Source organism: Penicillium oxalicum, chromosome II, assembly GCF_001723175.1.
Source record: "Penicillium oxalicum strain HP7-1 chromosome II, whole genome shotgun sequence".
NCBI lineage: Eukaryota > Fungi > Ascomycota > Eurotiomycetes > Eurotiales > Aspergillaceae > Penicillium > Penicillium oxalicum.
This window is the reverse complement of record NC_064651.1, coordinates 1,435,836-1,454,813: the sequence shown is the minus strand read 5'-3', so window position 1 is coordinate 1,454,813 and position 18,978 is coordinate 1,435,836. Positions and strand designations below refer to the sequence as shown.

The 18,978-nt window shown below is 50.5% G+C and overlaps 3 protein-coding genes across 3 annotated transcripts; 1 reads left to right on the top strand and 2 right to left on the bottom strand.

The window, feature by feature from the left end:
* Positions 1 to 401: 401 nt before the first annotated feature.
* POX_b02403 (uncharacterized protein) lies at positions 402 to 1,982 on the top strand (the record flags this gene model as incomplete). Its single annotated transcript, XM_050111317.1, has 2 exons — positions 402 to 771; positions 859 to 1,982. The coding sequence occupies 2 exons, from the start codon at positions 402 to 404 to the stop codon at positions 1,980 to 1,982; spliced, it is 1,494 nt and encodes a 497-aa protein (XP_049971663.1).
* Positions 1,983 to 3,082: 1,100 nt separating this feature from the next.
* Positions 3,083 to 4,534, bottom strand: POX_b02402 (3-phytase A; the record flags this gene model as incomplete). The annotated part of the gene is made up of 1 exon (XM_050111316.1): positions 3,083 to 4,534. One exon carries the CDS (start codon positions 4,532 to 4,534, stop codon positions 3,083 to 3,085), a length of 1,452 nt encoding a protein of 483 aa, XP_049971662.1.
* Positions 4,535 to 7,971: 3,437 nt separating this feature from the next.
* On the bottom strand, positions 7,972 to 9,454 carry POX_b02401 (uncharacterized protein; the record flags this gene model as incomplete). Its single annotated transcript, XM_050111315.1, has 2 exons — positions 7,972 to 9,161; positions 9,226 to 9,454. The coding sequence occupies 2 exons, from the start codon at positions 9,452 to 9,454 to the stop codon at positions 7,972 to 7,974; spliced, it is 1,419 nt and encodes a 472-aa protein (XP_049971661.1).
* Positions 9,455 to 18,978: the final 9,524 nt, after the last annotated feature.

The window sequence follows — 18,978 nt, the reverse complement described above, 5'->3', positions numbered from 1 at the left end:
GTGCTCCGTTTATGATTCCCATGCCCTCGGGCTTGACTCCCGGCCAGGGTTTCCGAAATGCTCGTGCATGACCCGCGATTGGATTGGAAGTATCTCTGTCTTCCTAGCTTGATCGATCTGGTTCGAATTTGAATATGTCGGGGCTTTCGAAATGAAATTATTCATCCCCTGCGTCGCTCCTTTATTAGATCGCTTATCCCAACTGTTTGTCGTATGTCTCGCTTCTACCCGCTAGGCTTATTTCCCTCCCCTTTCCCTCCTCCCCCAGCTCCCCGTGCGGTGGTCGTGTCGGACCCGGGCTGCCCACGAGCGCCCACATTGATTCGACCCTCCTCTGGAGAAGGATCCCATGTGGTTGTTGTGCGAACAAGCAGCGAGGTCGGTTGCCGAGCGTACTGAGGATGTCACCGACGTGTCATATTCATCGCCTGGCCGATGAGCTACTTTGCGAAATTCTGTCCCAATTGCTCGAGAAGCCGGGACACCGAGGCTCCAACGGAAATGGAGAAGGCCATCGACCCTGTGATCATCTCTCGGCCGCCCACAGCCATCATCAACATAGCAGGAGGCTTGGGGAGGCCTCTGACTTAGATCGCTTCCGACTCGTTTGTAAACGGTTCATGCGAGTCGGCACCCCACGGACGTTCGCCCGATTCAACCTCCGTTTTTCCAAAGATGGATTTCGCCGGCTCCGTGACCTCCTGGAGATGCAGCGAGCCTGCTACGTGAGGACGATGACCTATTTGGCAAGACCCTTCTATCAAGGCAGCGGTACACTGAAACAATACCCTCACCCCCGAGTGCATCCAACTTCTTGAAGTGAGAGAGCTTTGCGTCTGACATGAATCGGTACAATAGATTGGTCGCAAGTATTACGCATTCTTGCGAAAGAGTCCCCGGAGATTTCTCGATTACATGGCCGTCGTGTTCGCGAGCAAAAAACTCTATTACAAGCCAACTATGATCAGGTCCAGCTGCGTGCAGCCATTGCGGCGTTTTCCTCATTGCAGGAAATCAAATTACTGCGTCTCCAGGATGAAGCCGATGAGCAACTTCTGGATCTAGTTCACGAGCACGGTATTGCAAGCATCGCGCCCGACATCTTTCTTGATTGGGAGTCTGCATGCTCGCGCGCAATCACCAGTCTTGGCATAGCCCTGCTTGATTCTCAACGCACCTCGATTCGCTTCACCGGGCCACAGATCAGCTCTGAAGCCACTCTTCGCCTGCTGGATGCGCCTTCGACCATACTCACTGCAATGGGCACTCGCCTCACCAGTCTGGACATCAACTTCCATGCGATCGCTGACATAACGGAGACGATGTCCATCCTATCCCCTGTCTTCTACCGATTCTTCACGGAAGCTAGGAACCTTGTTGCCATCCACATTGGGTTCCCGGCTAAATCGCCCTTGAATCTCAATCTGGAAGCTATCTTTCATCACATTCGCTGGAAGACTCTACGGAAACTCAGCCTCCAAGGATGGCGTCTAAGTGCCGAGGAGATCATTGCACTGGTCCACCGCCACCGCCATCAACTGCGCGAATTCCGCGTCGACGCCATCTACCTCCAAGCTGGAAGCCGTTGGTCCAGCGTACTTGGCAGCTTACGTGCCGACATGGAAAATCTTATCCGGCTAGAGCTACGAGATATCGATTATGCAACCAACTTTGACGCGCTAGCCATTGACAGTGGGGTTGAGATCTTTGAGCCATACGCGGCCAACCCGCTAACTTCCTCATTGTCATTGGCGGCGGGCGCAGCGTCACCTGAAAACACCATTGCTCCATTTTTTGGAACCAATGGCGGCAGGCTAATACATTCGACCAAAATCCCCCGTACCCTTGAGCTGCTGAAGAGAGTGAGGGGATTGAATGAGCAGGAGCTGGGTGATGATGGGATTCGCGTACATCGTGACCAACTGCCTCTTTGGGAAGCGTGGGTTTTGTCGGGCATCGGCGCAGGAGAGTTTTCATTATAAGGCTAGCTCGATTGTTGAGATGTCCTGTGTGTCTTTTTCATGTCATTCCCTACTTCCCGACTCCTGTGTGACCCCTCGTGGGAGATTCTCTTTCTTCATTTTTGACATGGACGGTCTTGTTGGTTGAGCTTGGTCTCGTCTTCGTAACCCCTCGGCATGTTCCCCGAAGAAGCCCGGGCATCTCGTTTGCGAGAGGCAAGATGCTGCACCGACGTTACACGAATTTGCCCATGGATGATCAAAAGGATGCTGAGTCATTTGAGGCGTTTTTGGCGGCTATCTGAAATGAGCTTGCAATGGAAGCATCCACCTCAGCACTCGGAGATGAAGACAGTTTTACGTTCAATCTAATTCATTTGATATTTCGTTTCGTACTGAATTTATTGTGAATCTTATCAACACGATAAGCATTCAATGGTCGCTTGCCAGATTTCTGCGTGTCTTACTTGGACGGCGGTCCTTCTGACTGCGACTAGGTACGCATCCCTTCATTTCCTTTTTTTTTTCTTCGGGTAATCTGGAAGGGACAGGTAGAATCGTGACCTAGCCTTAGGGCCTCGGTCGGTAAGTTCAATCAAAAATTGTCTCCATCAGCATGACTTGCACATCTTTTTCAGACGGAAATCCTCTTCTAGACGTCGGATCTTGGGATCTGTGACGATATCTTCTCCCTCGTGGTCTTGGAAAAGAGCCAACACAGGATAATAAGACGTTTTATAATCATCGAGTAATGATATGGTATAATCCCCCAATTCGCATCCGCACGAGCCACAAGCCACGAGCCACGACTCAAAATAAATAAATTGACTCGACTTGAAGAGGAGAGAGAGAAGAGAGAGAGAGAGAGAGAGAGAGAGAGAGAGAGAAAGAGAGAGAGAGGAGAGAGAGAGAGAGAAAGGAATTCCGAACATTTTCAACTCTTCACTTTGAAGAAACGCCACATTTCGCCCAGTCGCCCCCATCTTGAGCAAAACTCAAGGCATTCACAAAATCACTCCTCTTACATCGACCCAGTTGATCCACGTTGCATCCCTTGAGCGGCGCCACTCGATCATTGATCAACACCCGCACCAGGGGTTCGGTCTCCCGACCACACTGCATCATTTCGATATAGGCGCGCGCCGCAAACGGCACCGCCACGCGGCAGAGTATCCATCCGCCTGTGTGGCAGGCACGATGCGATCGAGCGGCAGCGGGTCTGATCCATTGTACAAGCCCAGGGCGAAGAAGATGGGGATCATGCCGTTATCGTGGGTGAAATCCGCGTAGAGGGTGCGGTTGGTGGGGAACGAGTCTGCGCCTGGTGCGTCGAGGGTGCGATTGCTGGTGGTGTGGTCGTGGACGGGGGAATGAGTCATGCGGGCGATGAGCTCGTTGATGAATCCCACGCCTTGGGTTGGACCGAGGGGGTTGCCGGCGCCGTAACCGTAGTATTTGCCGAGGGACTGAAGGTAGTTGTACTGGGACCACTCGGTGTCGGTGAAGAGGGCGCAGAAGGGTGAGAGGGAGGTCGCGCCTGGGGTGGTTGCGACGGTGTCGTAGGCGCACATGTCCATGAGGTAGATGACTTGGTCGTCGGTGAGGGTGACGCCTGGGAGATCGTGGTGTAGGCGTTGGGCCATAGGGGGTGCAATGAGAGCCGTGTATTTCGCCGAGACCTGGTCGCCGAGCTTATCGGCTTCAAAGGCCGCGCAGGTATTGTGATTGAGGGTGTTGTTGGCACCGGGGGCTTCGGAGATCAGCACATTGATGGCTGCGTGATCTTGACTGTGATCCGCATCACAATCTTGTGCCTTGGATTGTTCATAGCCTTGAATGAACAGTTGACCCGAGGCGACCACACGCGATGAGTCTGAAGAGCGGATAAAGGGGACGTGGTCGCGAGTCAGGGCCGCATAGCGCTGGTAGAACTTGATCCCGGAGTTGATCATCTGGTGCTCGCCAAAGGAGGTCAAATCCTCGCTTCCCAACGTATAGTTGTAGGCACGCAGGAATACACTTTGACCGTTGTAGGCTGTCGCGTTGGCTTGGATGGCCTGAATGAGAGATTTGTACTTTTTGCTCTTGGACGCCGTGGGATACCGTGCGCCATGACGAGACAAGACTTGGACAAAGGTGAGCTCGCACTTCTCGGGCACTTCACTGGGAAGGCCAGTGTTGGCAAGAGAAAAGTATGGCGAATACTGGCCCCATCGATGGGACAGCTGCGGGAAACATTGATAGCCACCGTCGACGGTGTCACAGGTCCGAACACGATGTGAGACCTGTTTGACTGCGGGCCTTGCCGGTATGTTCGACGCGTCTGAACCTGGACGGGCTCGGGCTTCATCATTCGTGGCCACCTCTCGCGAGAGTGAGAGTCCGTGGCCAACGATCACGTACCCCGCCACGAGTAGGACCAGAGCGAAGAGCAATGTCAAACATCTGGTCGCCAAGGAACGAGGTTTCCTGCGAGAGGAGTGGTGGTCATAACTCCCAGAATATGGCGAGATACTCAAAAGGTCCTGCTTTTCATCCAGATGGGACATGTCTCCTCGGTAAAGATCTGTCATTTTCCAGCCAGCCGCGGTAGCCAAGATGCAGTAGTTGAGGATATGATATTCCCGCGCGTGCGTCGGATAGTGTGGTTTGTCACCGCGGATCGTGCATGGCGAAAGGAAATCAAGAACAGGGGAGAAGGAAGCGAGAGGATCCCGGAAGATGAGTCAATTCTCTTGCCGACATATGTACAATCATCCTCACGAGGACTCCCCAGGCATATCAGCCGCAAATTCGGAAACAATCCATGTCCAGTGCAAGTTTCAGGTCGACTCGACTGTGTTGGGCGCCGCAACCAATCTCGGTTAGTTTGTGGCCTGCGCAATCAGGCGGCAGTGGATACAACCCAAGCCCGATGAGGTAAGCGTCGTGGAGTTTGTCCGGTCCTCGTGGAGATGTCTCGGATGCTCATTGGCTGATCGATTGAAGGTTCGGCACGTGGGGGAGGAGGAGTACCGTCACACGTCTGGTTGTACGGACCGACCCCATTGAGCGACCCGTCGAAGATGGAAAGAGTAAACACTCAACCACAAAACATGTTAGACGTGTTGCAGTTCATGGTACGCAAAGTAGAATTGGATCGTGGGAGCATCCAGGAGTGTAATGTACAATAGCAGACGATCGACTTGGCCTCTAGTCTTAAGTGGTACTAGAGCTAAGATTAGTCCTCTCTTGGCCGACTCATAACATTTGGTCCTTTCCTGATCAATTCCATGGCCCGCCCGATCCTTCACAGGACGCGATGAGGATCCATTCTTGCTTACCACCCAAATTTCCGCGGGATCCACAGGGGAGAACCATAAGGTAAGCTTACTGCAGCATGTTGATGACCCAGCAATGGTATGATGTACCTGGTATACAGTAATGCATTTTGCGACTATCCTTGGTAAAGAGTAGGGTTGTCTCCTTGAACACGTTTCACAGACATGTGATGAGCAAATATTTCACCCAAAAAGGTATGTATCCAACTTCCTCAATAGACTCACCGACGAGTGACCATCCGCTGTTCTCCCGTCCGGCATCGGATCGGAAGCCAACTTTGGTCCGGACCTTGGAATGCCTCCCCTGTCTGGTTGTGTCAGATCAAGTTGCGGACTGGACAGCAGGGAGGATATCCCGTCCTGAGAAGAAACGGATAGTCAATGCTTAATCGAGTATTTATTTCCCATTCCATTCCCGACGGTAGAAGCTGTAGAAAGTCATGGACCAGGACCATACTCACAGTACCAACACCAACACCAGTCAGTACCAGTACCAGTACCAGGATCAGTGTGGCCGTGGGTAAAAAGACGGGACAGGAGGGAGTCGATCAGTCCCGTCTGGAATCGTCCAAGACCCACTCTGGCTTCGATCCTGCACAGAGACAAGAACACATCTTCAAATGATGAGGATGGATACTCGCACTTGAGTAGGTAGACGCGGTAAGCTGATAGGTACTTCCGCCTGACTTCAGACATGCAGCGCGTCAGCAAGTCCACCCCCAACTTGAAGGTACTCTTCTTCCCCCCTAACACCATCTACCTTGGTAGCCGGTTGGAACCTCCACTAAACCTCGCAGACAAGGCACATCACCGGATCTCCGGAATAATCATACATACAGATGTACCTCCTGTACTTCCAAGATGATCAGATCATCCCATTACCCTGATTGCCCGACGTACTCATGTGCCATTGGCTCTCACACAGACATTGATCGCAAACCCGTCGGGCCGAGTCGACATGTCCCAGCATCTTCAGGATCTGCATGGTGTTTCCAACGCAAGGGGGGGGGGAAAGCTCATGTCACTTTGACATGTGTAACTTTTTTTTCCACCTACACTTGTACATACATGTCCAGTATCCCCTCCTACCGACATCTGGATGGCATAAGTACAGTGCAGTGGGTACTGGGCAGTGCAATGGAGCCCGGCGGGATGATTAGGCCTCTATGCCTCTCTCTCTCTCTCTCTCTCTCTATACCTGTGCTTTGTGTCCGGAATGAGCCTATCAGGATTTGTTTGGATCGACGATTTGATACGTTCGAGCTTGATGCAAGCAGCTTATCCATGGATCCAGGGCTCCATGGATACTTGTGCTATGCACTGGTTATACTATATATAGATGGACGTATAATTTTTTCGTATAGACTGGTCAGTCAGTCTACCTACCTATCCTAGTAAGTCAACAGGCTGGTCGTTGGAATGAATGAAGGAGAAGTTGTCCGGACTTCTAAAACACGTGCAAAAAGGGACTACGCTTTTACCCTGCGATGTATCAACTTCAATGTAGGTCGAACCTGGACAGAGAAGATACTTTTCCATTTACAACTTGAGCGGTCGTCGATACCCGGAACTTGTTGGTTCTTTTCATTATACCTATCTACCTGACTACTAGGTAATCTACACACATAGGTGTGAAACGTATCGGTCCCAGCCTCAAATTAGCTGGAATATCCCTTCTGATGGAATCATTTTAGTACTTCAAGTGCCCTTCACCTTGATATGTCAGTTGCTCGAATGTATAGACCGCGCCCCACCCCACTTTGTCAATGACGTGCAATCCGCAACCTGATATTGCAAGTAAATTTGAAATGTGCATCAAGGTGGCGGCGCCGGGAGGCTCTCGACCTGCTCCTCGTGCACCCACACAGATCATTTACAATCACCATACCCCAGGGAACTAGTACCTAGATACCCATTCGTAGCTTCAATGCCAGATAGGTAGAGAAAGCAAGCTCAGTCGAAGAATATGAAAAATCCACAGGATTCCATGTATTGAAAAAAAGTGTAATAAATCAAGTCTGTTCCCAGAAGAGAATGAATCCGTTCACTCAAAAATATGTGGTCTCTCGGCAAAAGTCAAACGCGCAGGTAGGTATCTCCGCTGTATAAACAATCTATGGGTTGGAACGCAAAAGAAATAGAACAGAGAAGAGAACAAAAGATAGAAGAAAAAAAAGAGAAACAGGAATTGAACCAAGTCACGAGTGATCGATAGACCAAATGTGTAAAATCAAAGAAAACTGCGCGTGACGTCCCCGGAACGGCGAGGTTCTGTTCTTTTGCTCCTCAAAACGTTCAAAAATTCAATGACCAGGTATTTGGTAATGGGGTAGGGCGAAAATGGAGATCTTCTGAAGCCGCACAAAATGCAAGGTGGAGGAAATTTTCCAAAACGTGTCACAGGTCTGGAATGTCGGGTTAGGAGTGCACCTGGAAATGCTCTAAAAACAAACGGGTACACTGCAACTGATAGTGGAGCTTAAGAGTCAAGTGTGACGGAGAGGACGAGAGACTTCCACAATAGGGGCAAGTCAACAAAAAGTTGAGTCGGGGGTTGAAGAGGCGAGAAACCGTGGGGAATGTGGGAAATGGACGCAGTCTGAAACGCATGTAAATAATCACTTCCCAGTCGCATTCGGCAGAGGTCAAGACAAAGAGAGAGCAAGGGCCGGTATTTGACAGATAATCGCTCATGGTCGTGACCAGGATTTCTGCAGCGGTGCCAAAGCTACTCCGGCTACTGATGTCGGGTCTGCGCGGGGCGAGATGTCATTTCCAGAAAGACGCGGGGGGTTAGGAGGCACAGGTCCAGGTCCAACGGGGGAAGCAAATGAAGGCGAAACATCCGATACACCCCAGTCACTTTGAGATCGAACCGATTCAAGCGGTCGCATCGGTGCAGGCTCTCTCTTCACCGATGGAGGGCTCGGCGCCGTTCCCGATTTAGGCGTATCCATTCCTGGAACCACATTCAGATGCATGGGTCGCGGTGACAACGGTCTCTGTGACGGGTACTTGGAGTCATCCAGACGCTCAAGGGTCTCCCGAAAGAAGTTTCGCTCAGAGCGATAATAGTCCCTTTGGTTCGCAAGGAACTGGATCTCTTCCGCCTGGCGCCGAATCGTCTCCGCCTGGCGCTGAATTTCCTCCTGCTGGGCACTGAGCCGCTGTTCAAGTTGCATTTCGTTCCGTTTCCGGTTGCGAAATCTTCGTGAAGCATCGCTGTTGGCTTTTCGTTTTTCAGCTTGGGTTGAGGAGCCTGACTTGAGATCGAGTACGCATGGAATCATCCCTTGGGCACCGGGATTCTCCTCCGGGGTGCTGCTGTGAGGAGGTCCCGCCGTGACAGACATGGCTCGACCGCCCAACTCGGTACTTGGATATGTCGGCGGTGCGGGCGTGGCGTGTGTCGTCGCACAGGGTGGAAGCGACATACTGGCCACCGCCGGTGAAGCGCGACCAACGTGACTGAATATCGATTGAGGTGTTGATGGACTCGTTTCGGGACCATTTGGGGTTGCTCGTGGTCCAGATCCAGCGTTAACGTGTCCTGCGTGAATGCTTGGAGGAGAATTGAGTGGACCTCTGGTCAAGGGTTGTGACACTGGTGATGAAGCAACGGGACGAAGCGTTGAATCATGAAGCATCGCAGAACTATTGAGATGCGGAGGTTGTTGTTGCTGCTGCTGGCGATCTTGAGAGAGGAATGACGGTGGTTGAGCTGTGCTCGAGCGAGCCGAGGGTGTTGTCCCCACAGGACCAACATAGTATAAAGAAGGTGAGTTGAGGGCTCCCGGCCCGTGGGAGAGACTTTGGGGATAGAGGCTGAGATGCAAGCGAGAAGCCTGGCTGAGGCGCAGGTGAAGAGGTTTGTCGGGGTCTGGCCGAGGAAGCGATACTCGGTCGACTTGATTTCTCGCGGCGATTCGTCTTCTCCAAAGTACTGAGTCCTTGTGATGTAGGATTGAGGATTGCGTGAACTCCGATAGATCGTGGCGAGGAGGTCTCCAGTGGAGGCTCTACCGGTCCATAGGGATGCCATGTCTGCGGCCGTACGCGAAGAGGTGGCCGCTGGGCCGAGTGACGAGGGCTCGAAATCATCTGTTCTGGAGGACTTCGGTCATCCATGGGCGAGCGAGCTTCAAACTCGGGCAATCGATCGTTACGCAGCATGTCTTGCGGTGGTGGTGGCAGAGGGATCGGTTGTGTGATTGCAGGATTGGGGCATACCCGACTCAATCCTCGTCCCCAATCACCAGACTCCCCGTTGGGGGCGAAGAAGAGTGATGATTCCCCTGGGAGGCAAAAATCGGCTTGTAGATAGTGGGATAGTTTGGGAAGATTGTGCGGCCCAAGATATGGGGCAGGGTGTAAATTCACGCCGAGCTGAAGAGTCGCCAGATCGAAGGTTTCAGTGCAGTTCCCTCGAAATGGGGGTGTGAAGTGGGAAAGATGAATTTGAGAGTCGTGGACGTTGAGCACGCAGGGCTCAAGGACGGTGACTGGTGTTTTGCACTGAATTGGCCACCGGACTGGTCGGATACTATTGAAGTTGCTTTTCCAGACACACACACAAGACACCCGACGTGGAGATCTCAGGTCCTTGTCAATGGGCAATACCCGTCGAGTGAGGATAGTTTGAGGTATTATAGTACGCTGACTTCGGAATGACGCGACTACTCAATACTCTGGAGCTCAGAGTTTTGACAGAGTCTCTTTGAACCAATGGATCCGAGGGCAAGGATGAGAGCTGCGGGAGAGAGGTGATGATTGAGATGAGATCAGATCCCGCAAAGTAGCTGCACGACAGGGAGATTTTTCGGGCAGCCGTCCAGATGAATGGACTGGAATCGTAGAAGTAGGCGAATAATGAACTTCGGACAATGGCAACGAGGCCCAAGTGGACAACAAGTCAAAAGAAGACGAAAATGAAAATAAAAAGGTACAATTGGGACCTGACCCGGAACACGCCCACGAACGCTCAATTCAGAGCGGGATGATGTATGAAAGTGGACGCCCAAGTGGCAAAGAGATACCTCAGCATACAACGCCGAGAGAGTGGAAACCGAAAGTTTGTTAAAATAGAAGCTGTGTTTGAAGGCAGAGTTTTGACTCGAGGAGGGGAAACAAGAGAGGAATCAGGAACGAGGATGATGAAATGTTGGAGAAACGTCTATGAAGCGAATATCCACACCAGTTGAGGATCACCGTCAATCATCAGAGACCGGGGCAATTGGAGTGGAAAGCGTTTCAGCGGTGTGAATGCCACCGCTAAGACAGAATGGAGAAGTTGGAAATGCTTGAACGAGTATTAATGAGGCCCATCTCAGGAACTATCTTTTCCAGCTCGTTGCGACTGCTCGACTGTAGGTCTAGGCTTCTGACGAGCATCTCGTGGATGAAGCCGTCGCATTTCTCTTTTGTGATTGACTCTTTTTTTTCACTTTTTGATTTTCTGAATTAATCTTTACTGCTTCACATTTGAGCCATCGACCCTTGGAGAGACAAGGTTTGTCCCTCTATGGAGAGCAGACCATGTGCAAGATGCGATTCGCAGTCTAACGGAGCTCGTTTTTTTTTTCTTTTTGTTTCTCTCTCTCACCTCTATCGGTCCTGTCTTTTATCCATTTGATTCTTGTCACTTTCTTGTTTTCCGTTTTTTCTTTTTTGTTTCCCTTTTCCTGCCAAGATTAAACCTCTTTCCTTTTTTTCCTTTTTTAATTTTAGCCCCAAATTTTTTTCTCCCTCTCTTCCGTTCTGTTCGGATCAATTATTCGCAATCCTGACTGTCCTATTTGTCGCTTCCCAAGTGACTGCTCTCGACCTTGGGTTGGCTGGTGGAATCGATGTGATCCTGCATCAATTCCTCTACTCTGCCATCACGAATATACCCGGCCCAATAGTCGCTCGGTTATTCCCGTTGGGCATTGGGCAGAGACGGGCCTCACCTCTCCTCCGACCTTTTTTCCCCCCCGACCTGGTGTATACTTTTTGCCTCGTACCTTTTTCTTTCCCTCTTGCCCCCCTTTCATTTGGACGCATAGCTTTCCATGCTCCGGGGGACGCAGAGTCCAGACTGTTGCAGATGTCGGACCCGGTACTGCCGTGGTGACTGATCTCATGGGCGAGAGAGGTTACTCGAGTCGTGACGGTTCTGAATTGGGATGGTGCCCAGTGTCACATCGCCAAATGCCACGCTCCCTCGAGAGAAAGAGAGAAAAAAGGAAAAGGAAAAAAAGAAAAAAAAAAAACAAACTCCAATTCGCAGTCAAAGGCCAATCGTCCCCTTTCAATTGATGGGCGTATTTCAATGCCGACCGTCTGGACGGACCAGTCCAATCAACAGAGGCGGAACCCGTCATTTCTCTTCAGGGAAAGAGTACCCAGAAAGAGATGATGAATTACAACGGACAGAGAGGAAGACAACAAAAAAAAAAAAAAAAAAAATAAAATATGAAAAAAAAAAGCAAAGAAAGGAACAGGAAAGGGGGACAGGGGCCAGGATAGGGCCCTTGAACTGCCGTGTCCCTGCTTCTGTGGGTAATGTGATAAACATGGACCTATACTGCAGTACCGAGTCCATACTAAATTAGGGTCGAAACCGCGCTCTCGATTTCAGCCTCGATGGGGCGGGCAAACCTATTCCAATTAATGATTCCGACCGTCACTGACCAGGACTCCATTTTCTCCATTTTCTCCAGGCTCCAGGCTCCATGCTCCATTATTCATTCTTCCCCCCGTCTCCATCCTTTCTCCAGCTGCCCGACCTCGTGGCCAATGCAGACCAGGCCGGAATTGGACCCTAGCGCCAGACGTCGGGGCTCCGGTCAAGTCAGATCCGTCGAGGCGAAGATTGGCGGTCTCAAATGAGATGATGTGATGGGCCCGGATGCACGAATCGAAGGCGCTCCTCCACTGCCATGCCCTCCGATGGGACCTCCCAACGTAAATCGACAGTCCCGCCCAAGATGTCGGTCTGTATCGAGTCGTCACGCAGTCCACCAGAATCAACTGGTGGAGGAGGGACTCGGACAATTCCCCACCTGAAGGGGACAGATTCAACGAGGATTGTAGTTTGGGGGAGGGAGAGTATCATTGAATCTCTAGGCCTCGCCAGGTGGTGAGAGCCACCGCAAGCACGTGCATATCACATTGATGCGCCCGTCGTCGCTCGTATTGCTGGAGTGAAGTTGAATGGGTGGATAACTGGAGACACTCCCATGGATGTACGTGGACCGGGCCAGTCGGCCCTGTGGAACAGCCGCGAATATGGTATCCAAAGGGGAAGACGGAAGAGTGGAGATGTTCGTTGCTTTGGAAAAAGGATTAAACCCTTGACCAGTAAAGCGTCTTGGGGTCTGAGCCGATGATGAGAAGCGGTAAGACCCAGCCGCCGTTATTGAGTCAACTGACTTTTGACCTTTCTCAATGAGATTAAAGGTAGAGTGGAACGATGCCGCCATTCATGTACATGTATACATGTAGACTTGGAGTCATGCATCATTGACCGATGGCCAAGAGAAGAGAAAAGAAGAAACATCTAGTCTACCAATTCGACTCTCGCAAGATCTCCCCCCATGAGAGTAGCCACGAGTCACGAGTCTGACTGGTTGGTAACGAGTCTTTATCGGCTCTCGTCCGGCCCGTCAAGCCTCAGCAAAGAGTGATGTTCTTGCTTTTTCCCCACGTAGCATGATCATTTCTTTGTTTATTTTTTTTCTCTTCCTTCTCCGCCTCTAGTACCCTCCTGTCAATCCTCATTACGCGGGTTCGGCGGAAGACAGGAAGCGAGGTCAAGCCTCAGCACGCATAAAGGTCGCCACTGTACGAGGATTCCACCGACTCCTCGCAAGCCCAATACCCAACTTTGATCCTCGTGTTGGTCGAATAGAGGTATCGCTTAGCCGAGTCACTAACTCGGTGCCTTGAGCTCGAGCCTAGACAAATCAACGAATCCATTTGAAATCACTAGTCATGTGAGCTAAAAAGCAAGAGCGACACTCGCTCGAACTGTCCTTTTCTTATTCTACAGATTTACAGGCAGTGACTCTCGTCAAGGGCCCCCGGATGAATTGAAAAAGGTATCTGCGGGCCAATCGGGTAAGGAGGGATGTCCAATTTATGCGATACTCCACGGGCGTAATTTTGCAGATGAGGGACTCGATCGAAGTGCAGTGCTACACAAGCACCACTAGAGAGAAAGAGAGAGAGAAGGAAAGATCCATGTGCATCGTGACTTGTCATTTGAAACTGGAACACCTCAACTCAAGGTCAAATGCACTGTCGTGGTGACATGGGGCGGTTGAGTGAGTTTGCGGGTATGAGATTCTCCAGTAAGTGTTGCGACCCAAGTACTGAGGAGTCATGCCGCAAACCTTACTCCCCCCCCCCCCTGGGCTCTTCTCGGGAATATCTCTGGATCGTGGAAATTGTCTTTTTTTTTAAGATTAATTATGTGATAGTGGCCGGAGGGCTGGCACGTGGCAGAGGGTCCATCCTAGTCGACCTGCTCTCCAAGGTTTTACCGCTTCATTTAAAATCCAGAAGAGCCATTGCGACTCCCACGGCGCCGGATATGAACAGGTGAGTCCCGGCAACCCAATCAAGAGCTTCAGTCAGCCAGGAATCGTTATCCGTCAAACGTGAAGGGTACAGTAGTGTCTCCGCAGTGTGAGGCTAGTGACTGCGCTGGATCCTGCCTGTGTGAGGCTATCAACTTAGACACCTCCTGACACCCGGAGGCCCCTGTGCTAGTTCAATGGAAACACGAGAGAAATCAGACAGCTACGGTTTCTCATTAGGGCTGGATAAGAGGCGGCAGCCAGGCTCGTCTCGTCGGAGTGAAACCATGTTGCGTTCCTCTGGTTGCCTCATCGGTCCCGAGATGACCCCCAAAGCCACAGACAAATAGCTTGCAGTCCAGGACTGAAAATGAGCCAACTTGTTGGCATGGTAACATCCGGCCCACGGCGCCATCCAAGATCAAGAACTAGCAACCCAAATCGAAAAAAAAAGGAAAACAAAAATAAGGCAGCTCAAAAAACTTCAATCTCGAAAAATAGCCGGGCTACCGAGCTCGATGGGTGAGCCTGTGTAGAGTGTGGAACGCGCAGTGACTCAGATGAAATACAGTAGGCAAAGTGGAAAAAATGGGGGGCGTAAAGGATGCGGAATATCGACAGCTTTTCTGACCGCGAATGCCGTCATGTGCACGACAGAATCATGGACCCGCGCAAGAACCATCTGGGTCTCCACTGGTACTGGCTTCAAATTGAGGCCATGTACGCTTCTTTTTTTTTTACGCTGACCACATGATAAGCCTCATGTAATACAGTGGCAGCAATCCATCCGTTGTGTGAAGTGTGGAGTACCCATTCTGGAATAATTTTACGTTCTATGACGGGGGTTTTTTCTTTTGCATTGGGGAGGGTGTTTGAGGAAGGTTGCGCGGCAGAATTGATACTCGGCTTGGTCTGCTTCACGGGTGAACTTTATCTTTTTTTTTCTTCATGCTTAGGCCACCGATTCCATGGAGCTTTTTTTGTGAAGTAAATCGTTGGGACCCGAACGACGGAGTTCTGAGGTTCTCCTCCGACGGGCCGTGACGGTGCCACGGTCGCGTGGACCGTCGCCAAGGCGCTTCCCCCATCCTGTCGTCTTACTCGAATCGCTCTGTGAGGCGCGATCGGCGGTGGATTAGTTTCGATACCTTCGGGTCCTGAACGGGATAGATCATCCACCGGATGAACGCCCCGTTTGATTTCGGATCCAGAATCATCAATGCTACCCAAAACGGTTCGTTGATCCAGTCCACGCGTAGTCCCTGGTGTCCATACTGGTTCTTTCGTCAACTACCTTCCCCCCTTCAGCAGACGAACCTAGACGATCTGGCATGTCTGGTATACCATCACAAATCCTCCTCACTAGTTTCCAACCGACAGATCGCATCTTCAGCCTGACAATCACACACTCTCTCTCAGGCGACATGTTCGGCTCTCATCCCCGGTAGATCAAGGCCACGAATCGTTAAAAGAAAAGTCTCCCATCTGCATCGTACAGTAGTGTAGGAGACTTGCATCTGCGCAATGTCAAATTTTCTAAGCAGAACGGATCAGATATGCAGGCTCCGGCCCTGTCCACTATTCTCGTTTCTTTTTTTTCTATTTCCCCCTTTTTTTTTTCTTTTTCCTGATTCGCTAAACGGCTCCCCAAAGGGCGTGAGAATTAGGTTCCGGAATTGCCCTTCTGGTTCTCACGGAGGCGTGGTACTTTTGTCTGTGGTTGTCCTGCGTTGGAGCGAAACAAAGGAACCGAATCGTGAGACGATCTTTCGGATCAATGGCTTTCTCACGGATCTTCTGCAGCGGCTCCGGGTGAGCTTTGAAGGACTGTGACCAGCTCTGTCGTGGGTCTCGATGAAGCTTGTTGCATGAAGATGAGATCACCTGTGAAAGGTCCCTTGTGTTGTGGGCAGGGGGGGGTGGGACTAGATGAAGGTATGCCAAACGGGTTGACGAGGCCGAGCCTTGTGTACATTCAAATGGCCTGGAGATGTCGGTTCATCCATACTTGATATTCAACAATCACTATTCCTCGTGAATGAGTTTTGATGTCAATCAACTTCCATCCGCCCATTCTCTCTCCTTCTCTTGCCTGTTTTCCCCTTGTCTTTCTCCGTTGGGGGCGTTCCCGACGACTAGTTACTCTAAGGGGCTAGCAGATGATGCAACGTCGTCAAGTCTCTGATGCGAGACCCACTGTATCAAAAAAGATCACCCAAGAAAAATCCTGTAGACCCCCCAAAGAGGAATAGCAAAGTCAATGTCTGGGTGAAGCGGTCAAGACTCAGGACTGGCGCCATGGCCGCGGGCTTGCCTTATAGCCCAATGCGGGTTGGTGGCTGGCACACCTCAAACCGCCAGAACCAGAACCTCGGGTTCGTGGGGATCGAAGAGAGATATCGGAAAAAAAAGAAAAAAAAAACATAATGAGAATTGGGGGAGAAATCAGAGGTGCCACCGTTTTGGTTCAAGGTCCCCAGAGGCGAAGAGTCCCGCCTAGGCAGGTGATTATCGGATGTGTGGGAATCCCGGTTGGCGTAATGCGCGTCATTCCTCCCTGGAATTTGTCCCTGTGGGTTTTGTCTTTTTAGTTTGGCTGTATGAGCATATCCTTACTCTCTTGCTTTTCCTCTTGCTCTCTCTATCGGTCTTACTGTCCTACTGTCTTTTTCTTTCCCCTTGTGTCGGTATTTGGTGTCAATCATGTAGTGCTTTTGGTCCCTATATTACTCAGTACATAAGCATTTATCATGAGTCTTCTTCTCAATGGTAATGATTTGTAGAGATTCGTTTACCGTTCGACTGCGGGACTTGTCCATTGTATCTTGCTTTTTTGTAGACATTCGTTGTACGATTGAAAAAGTAATGCTTGGTGGGCGAGTTCAGCTGGACTATGTCTGTGTGGAATGAGGTAATGGTCTCAATTAGATGGATGTTTCAAGGGCTTGGGGAATCGTATGAGTCGGTTCATGCATTATCAGTGACCTCCCCCCTTCATTCACAACGACCTTCCAACTCCGGGTAGTCGTCCCTTCTCCTGGGTAGAGTCGCTTGGAGACTCAATCCTTTCTTTTGTCACAATCTGTCATTGGAAGATGAGAGCAAGGATTCCGTCATGAATCAAACTCATGAGTAAGCTTCCAAATTTCCTCCACGAGTTTCCAGCCATCCTGTCACGATATGCTGCATCGCTGGAGAGGAAATGTCCAAGTGTACATCGCAGATTACTTCCTACATACTCTGAAGCACTTGGCTTTTGCAGTCTGTACAACGTTGCGGTTAAAGATGATCGATCAAGCCGAGTCCTCGCATGCTTAGCTATAGATCGTATGCGGGTTCGCAATTGTCCACATGCCTTGATCTATCCAATACATTTTCCGACAGAAAGACACCTCTTACTGCTCATGTCTGTGCATGTTCTCACTGGAACCTGATCCGGCTCCAGTTGTCATTTTCCTCCCCGACCACCGAGATTTCCTCAGGGATTATCATTGTCTAGGCTTTCTATCTCTCTCTCTCTCTCTCTCTTCTTCCATGTTCTTCCGTCTATCTCTCGGGGCTCCTCCTCCACTCCTTGGGGGCCAATTTTCAGTCAGCGTTCGTAGACCGATATCCACAATCTATTAAATCAACTCCGCAGTAAGCGCCGGCGATGGTTCGAGAGGAAAAGCAAGTTTGGAGTCCTCCCACAGATGTACTCAATACATGACACACAATGAAATGACAAACTGTGTAGTGGTCTTGAGCGTGGCCCGAGTGAGAGATGATCTTGTACCCAATTGATCTATTGCTGCGCGACTCTTGGATCCTTGGGACACGCCCTCCCGTGTCCTTTAATTACGGAGACTTTTTCCGGACGGCGGATGAGAGATGCTGCGAGTCATGACCGATAGCGGCAGTTATTATCTATCATCTGTTCTCAATTATCTATTCCATGAAAAAAACGAAAATCGAAAACCAAAAAACCAAAGAATAGACATTCAGATTCGCGCAGCAAGGTTCTTGCTCCTGCGTATGCGTGTACAAGCCCTCTTTCCTCAAGTCTCCCGTCAAATTAGATGCATGGCACATCCAGGGCTACGGTCAGAGAATCTAAATCTCTTCTAGCTGTACATGGAAAGTAGCGATAGATTACTACTCCTAAGCGACTGTAGTCTGTCGGTTCATCTCTGACATCTGACATCTGACATGACCAGCTTCCGCTCCCGGTTAGGGGGGCTGGGCAGTCTGCAGAAGTACATCTCCATCGCCTCTATACTAGTCCCTATGGAGGCCCAACGTCCAATAGTGCATCCATCAAGCTAGCAGCATGGGCGAAACATGCAGTCAGTCTCGGATGTTCCGCCTCATTTTTTGCCCAGATTGAAATCGAGACGAGTCGGGTCGCATGACCTGGTGCCATTTTTTTTTTTCATCCTCCGTCTTCATCCTTGGCCTTTGGCTGGAAAGTAGGTATGAGTTGTCCCGCTCCAAAGCATGACATGGGCGAACTGATTTCTTAGGTGAGACGAGACACACTACGACTACCATCCGCCATCGAGCTTATCTTTTGACTGGGAGCTTTTCCGGTACAGACTTGCGGTACTGTGAGTAGGGTACTTGGACTTGATTAATATTGGATGTGCTTCTTTTCTTTCTCTTCCTCTCTCGCGGACGTAGAATCAGTGTCAGTCTACTTGTCATGTCTCTCTGTCCTCGATGAAAACGAAAAATGAGCAAAGTAAAAACTGAATAGCAAACAAAAATAAACCCCAAAATTTCCCCCAAACCCCCCCCCCCAAATTGTCGAACCTTTCAACACCAAAACTACCTCACCGCCCCTATAAACCAACTTGAAAGCTTCCATAGCAAGTCTAACTCTCAACCTCCTTTGCCCAGCCAGCTTCTTTCATGTTGCCCGCATCTATATAAAACGACAAGGAACATCCTTTTACACACACACACACACACCCTGAATCCCGACCCCCGGTTACACCCTTGAAAATCTGCAAGTGTGCCAGCCCGCCTCACCCACATCCACATCCTTCCCTCTAGTCGGTCTCCAGTTGGCGTGTGCGTGTGTGTGTGTGCCTCCACCGACCTGCTGTGCTGCACCTGGCACAGACCGCCTTATTGCAGGCGATCAGCCACGATCAT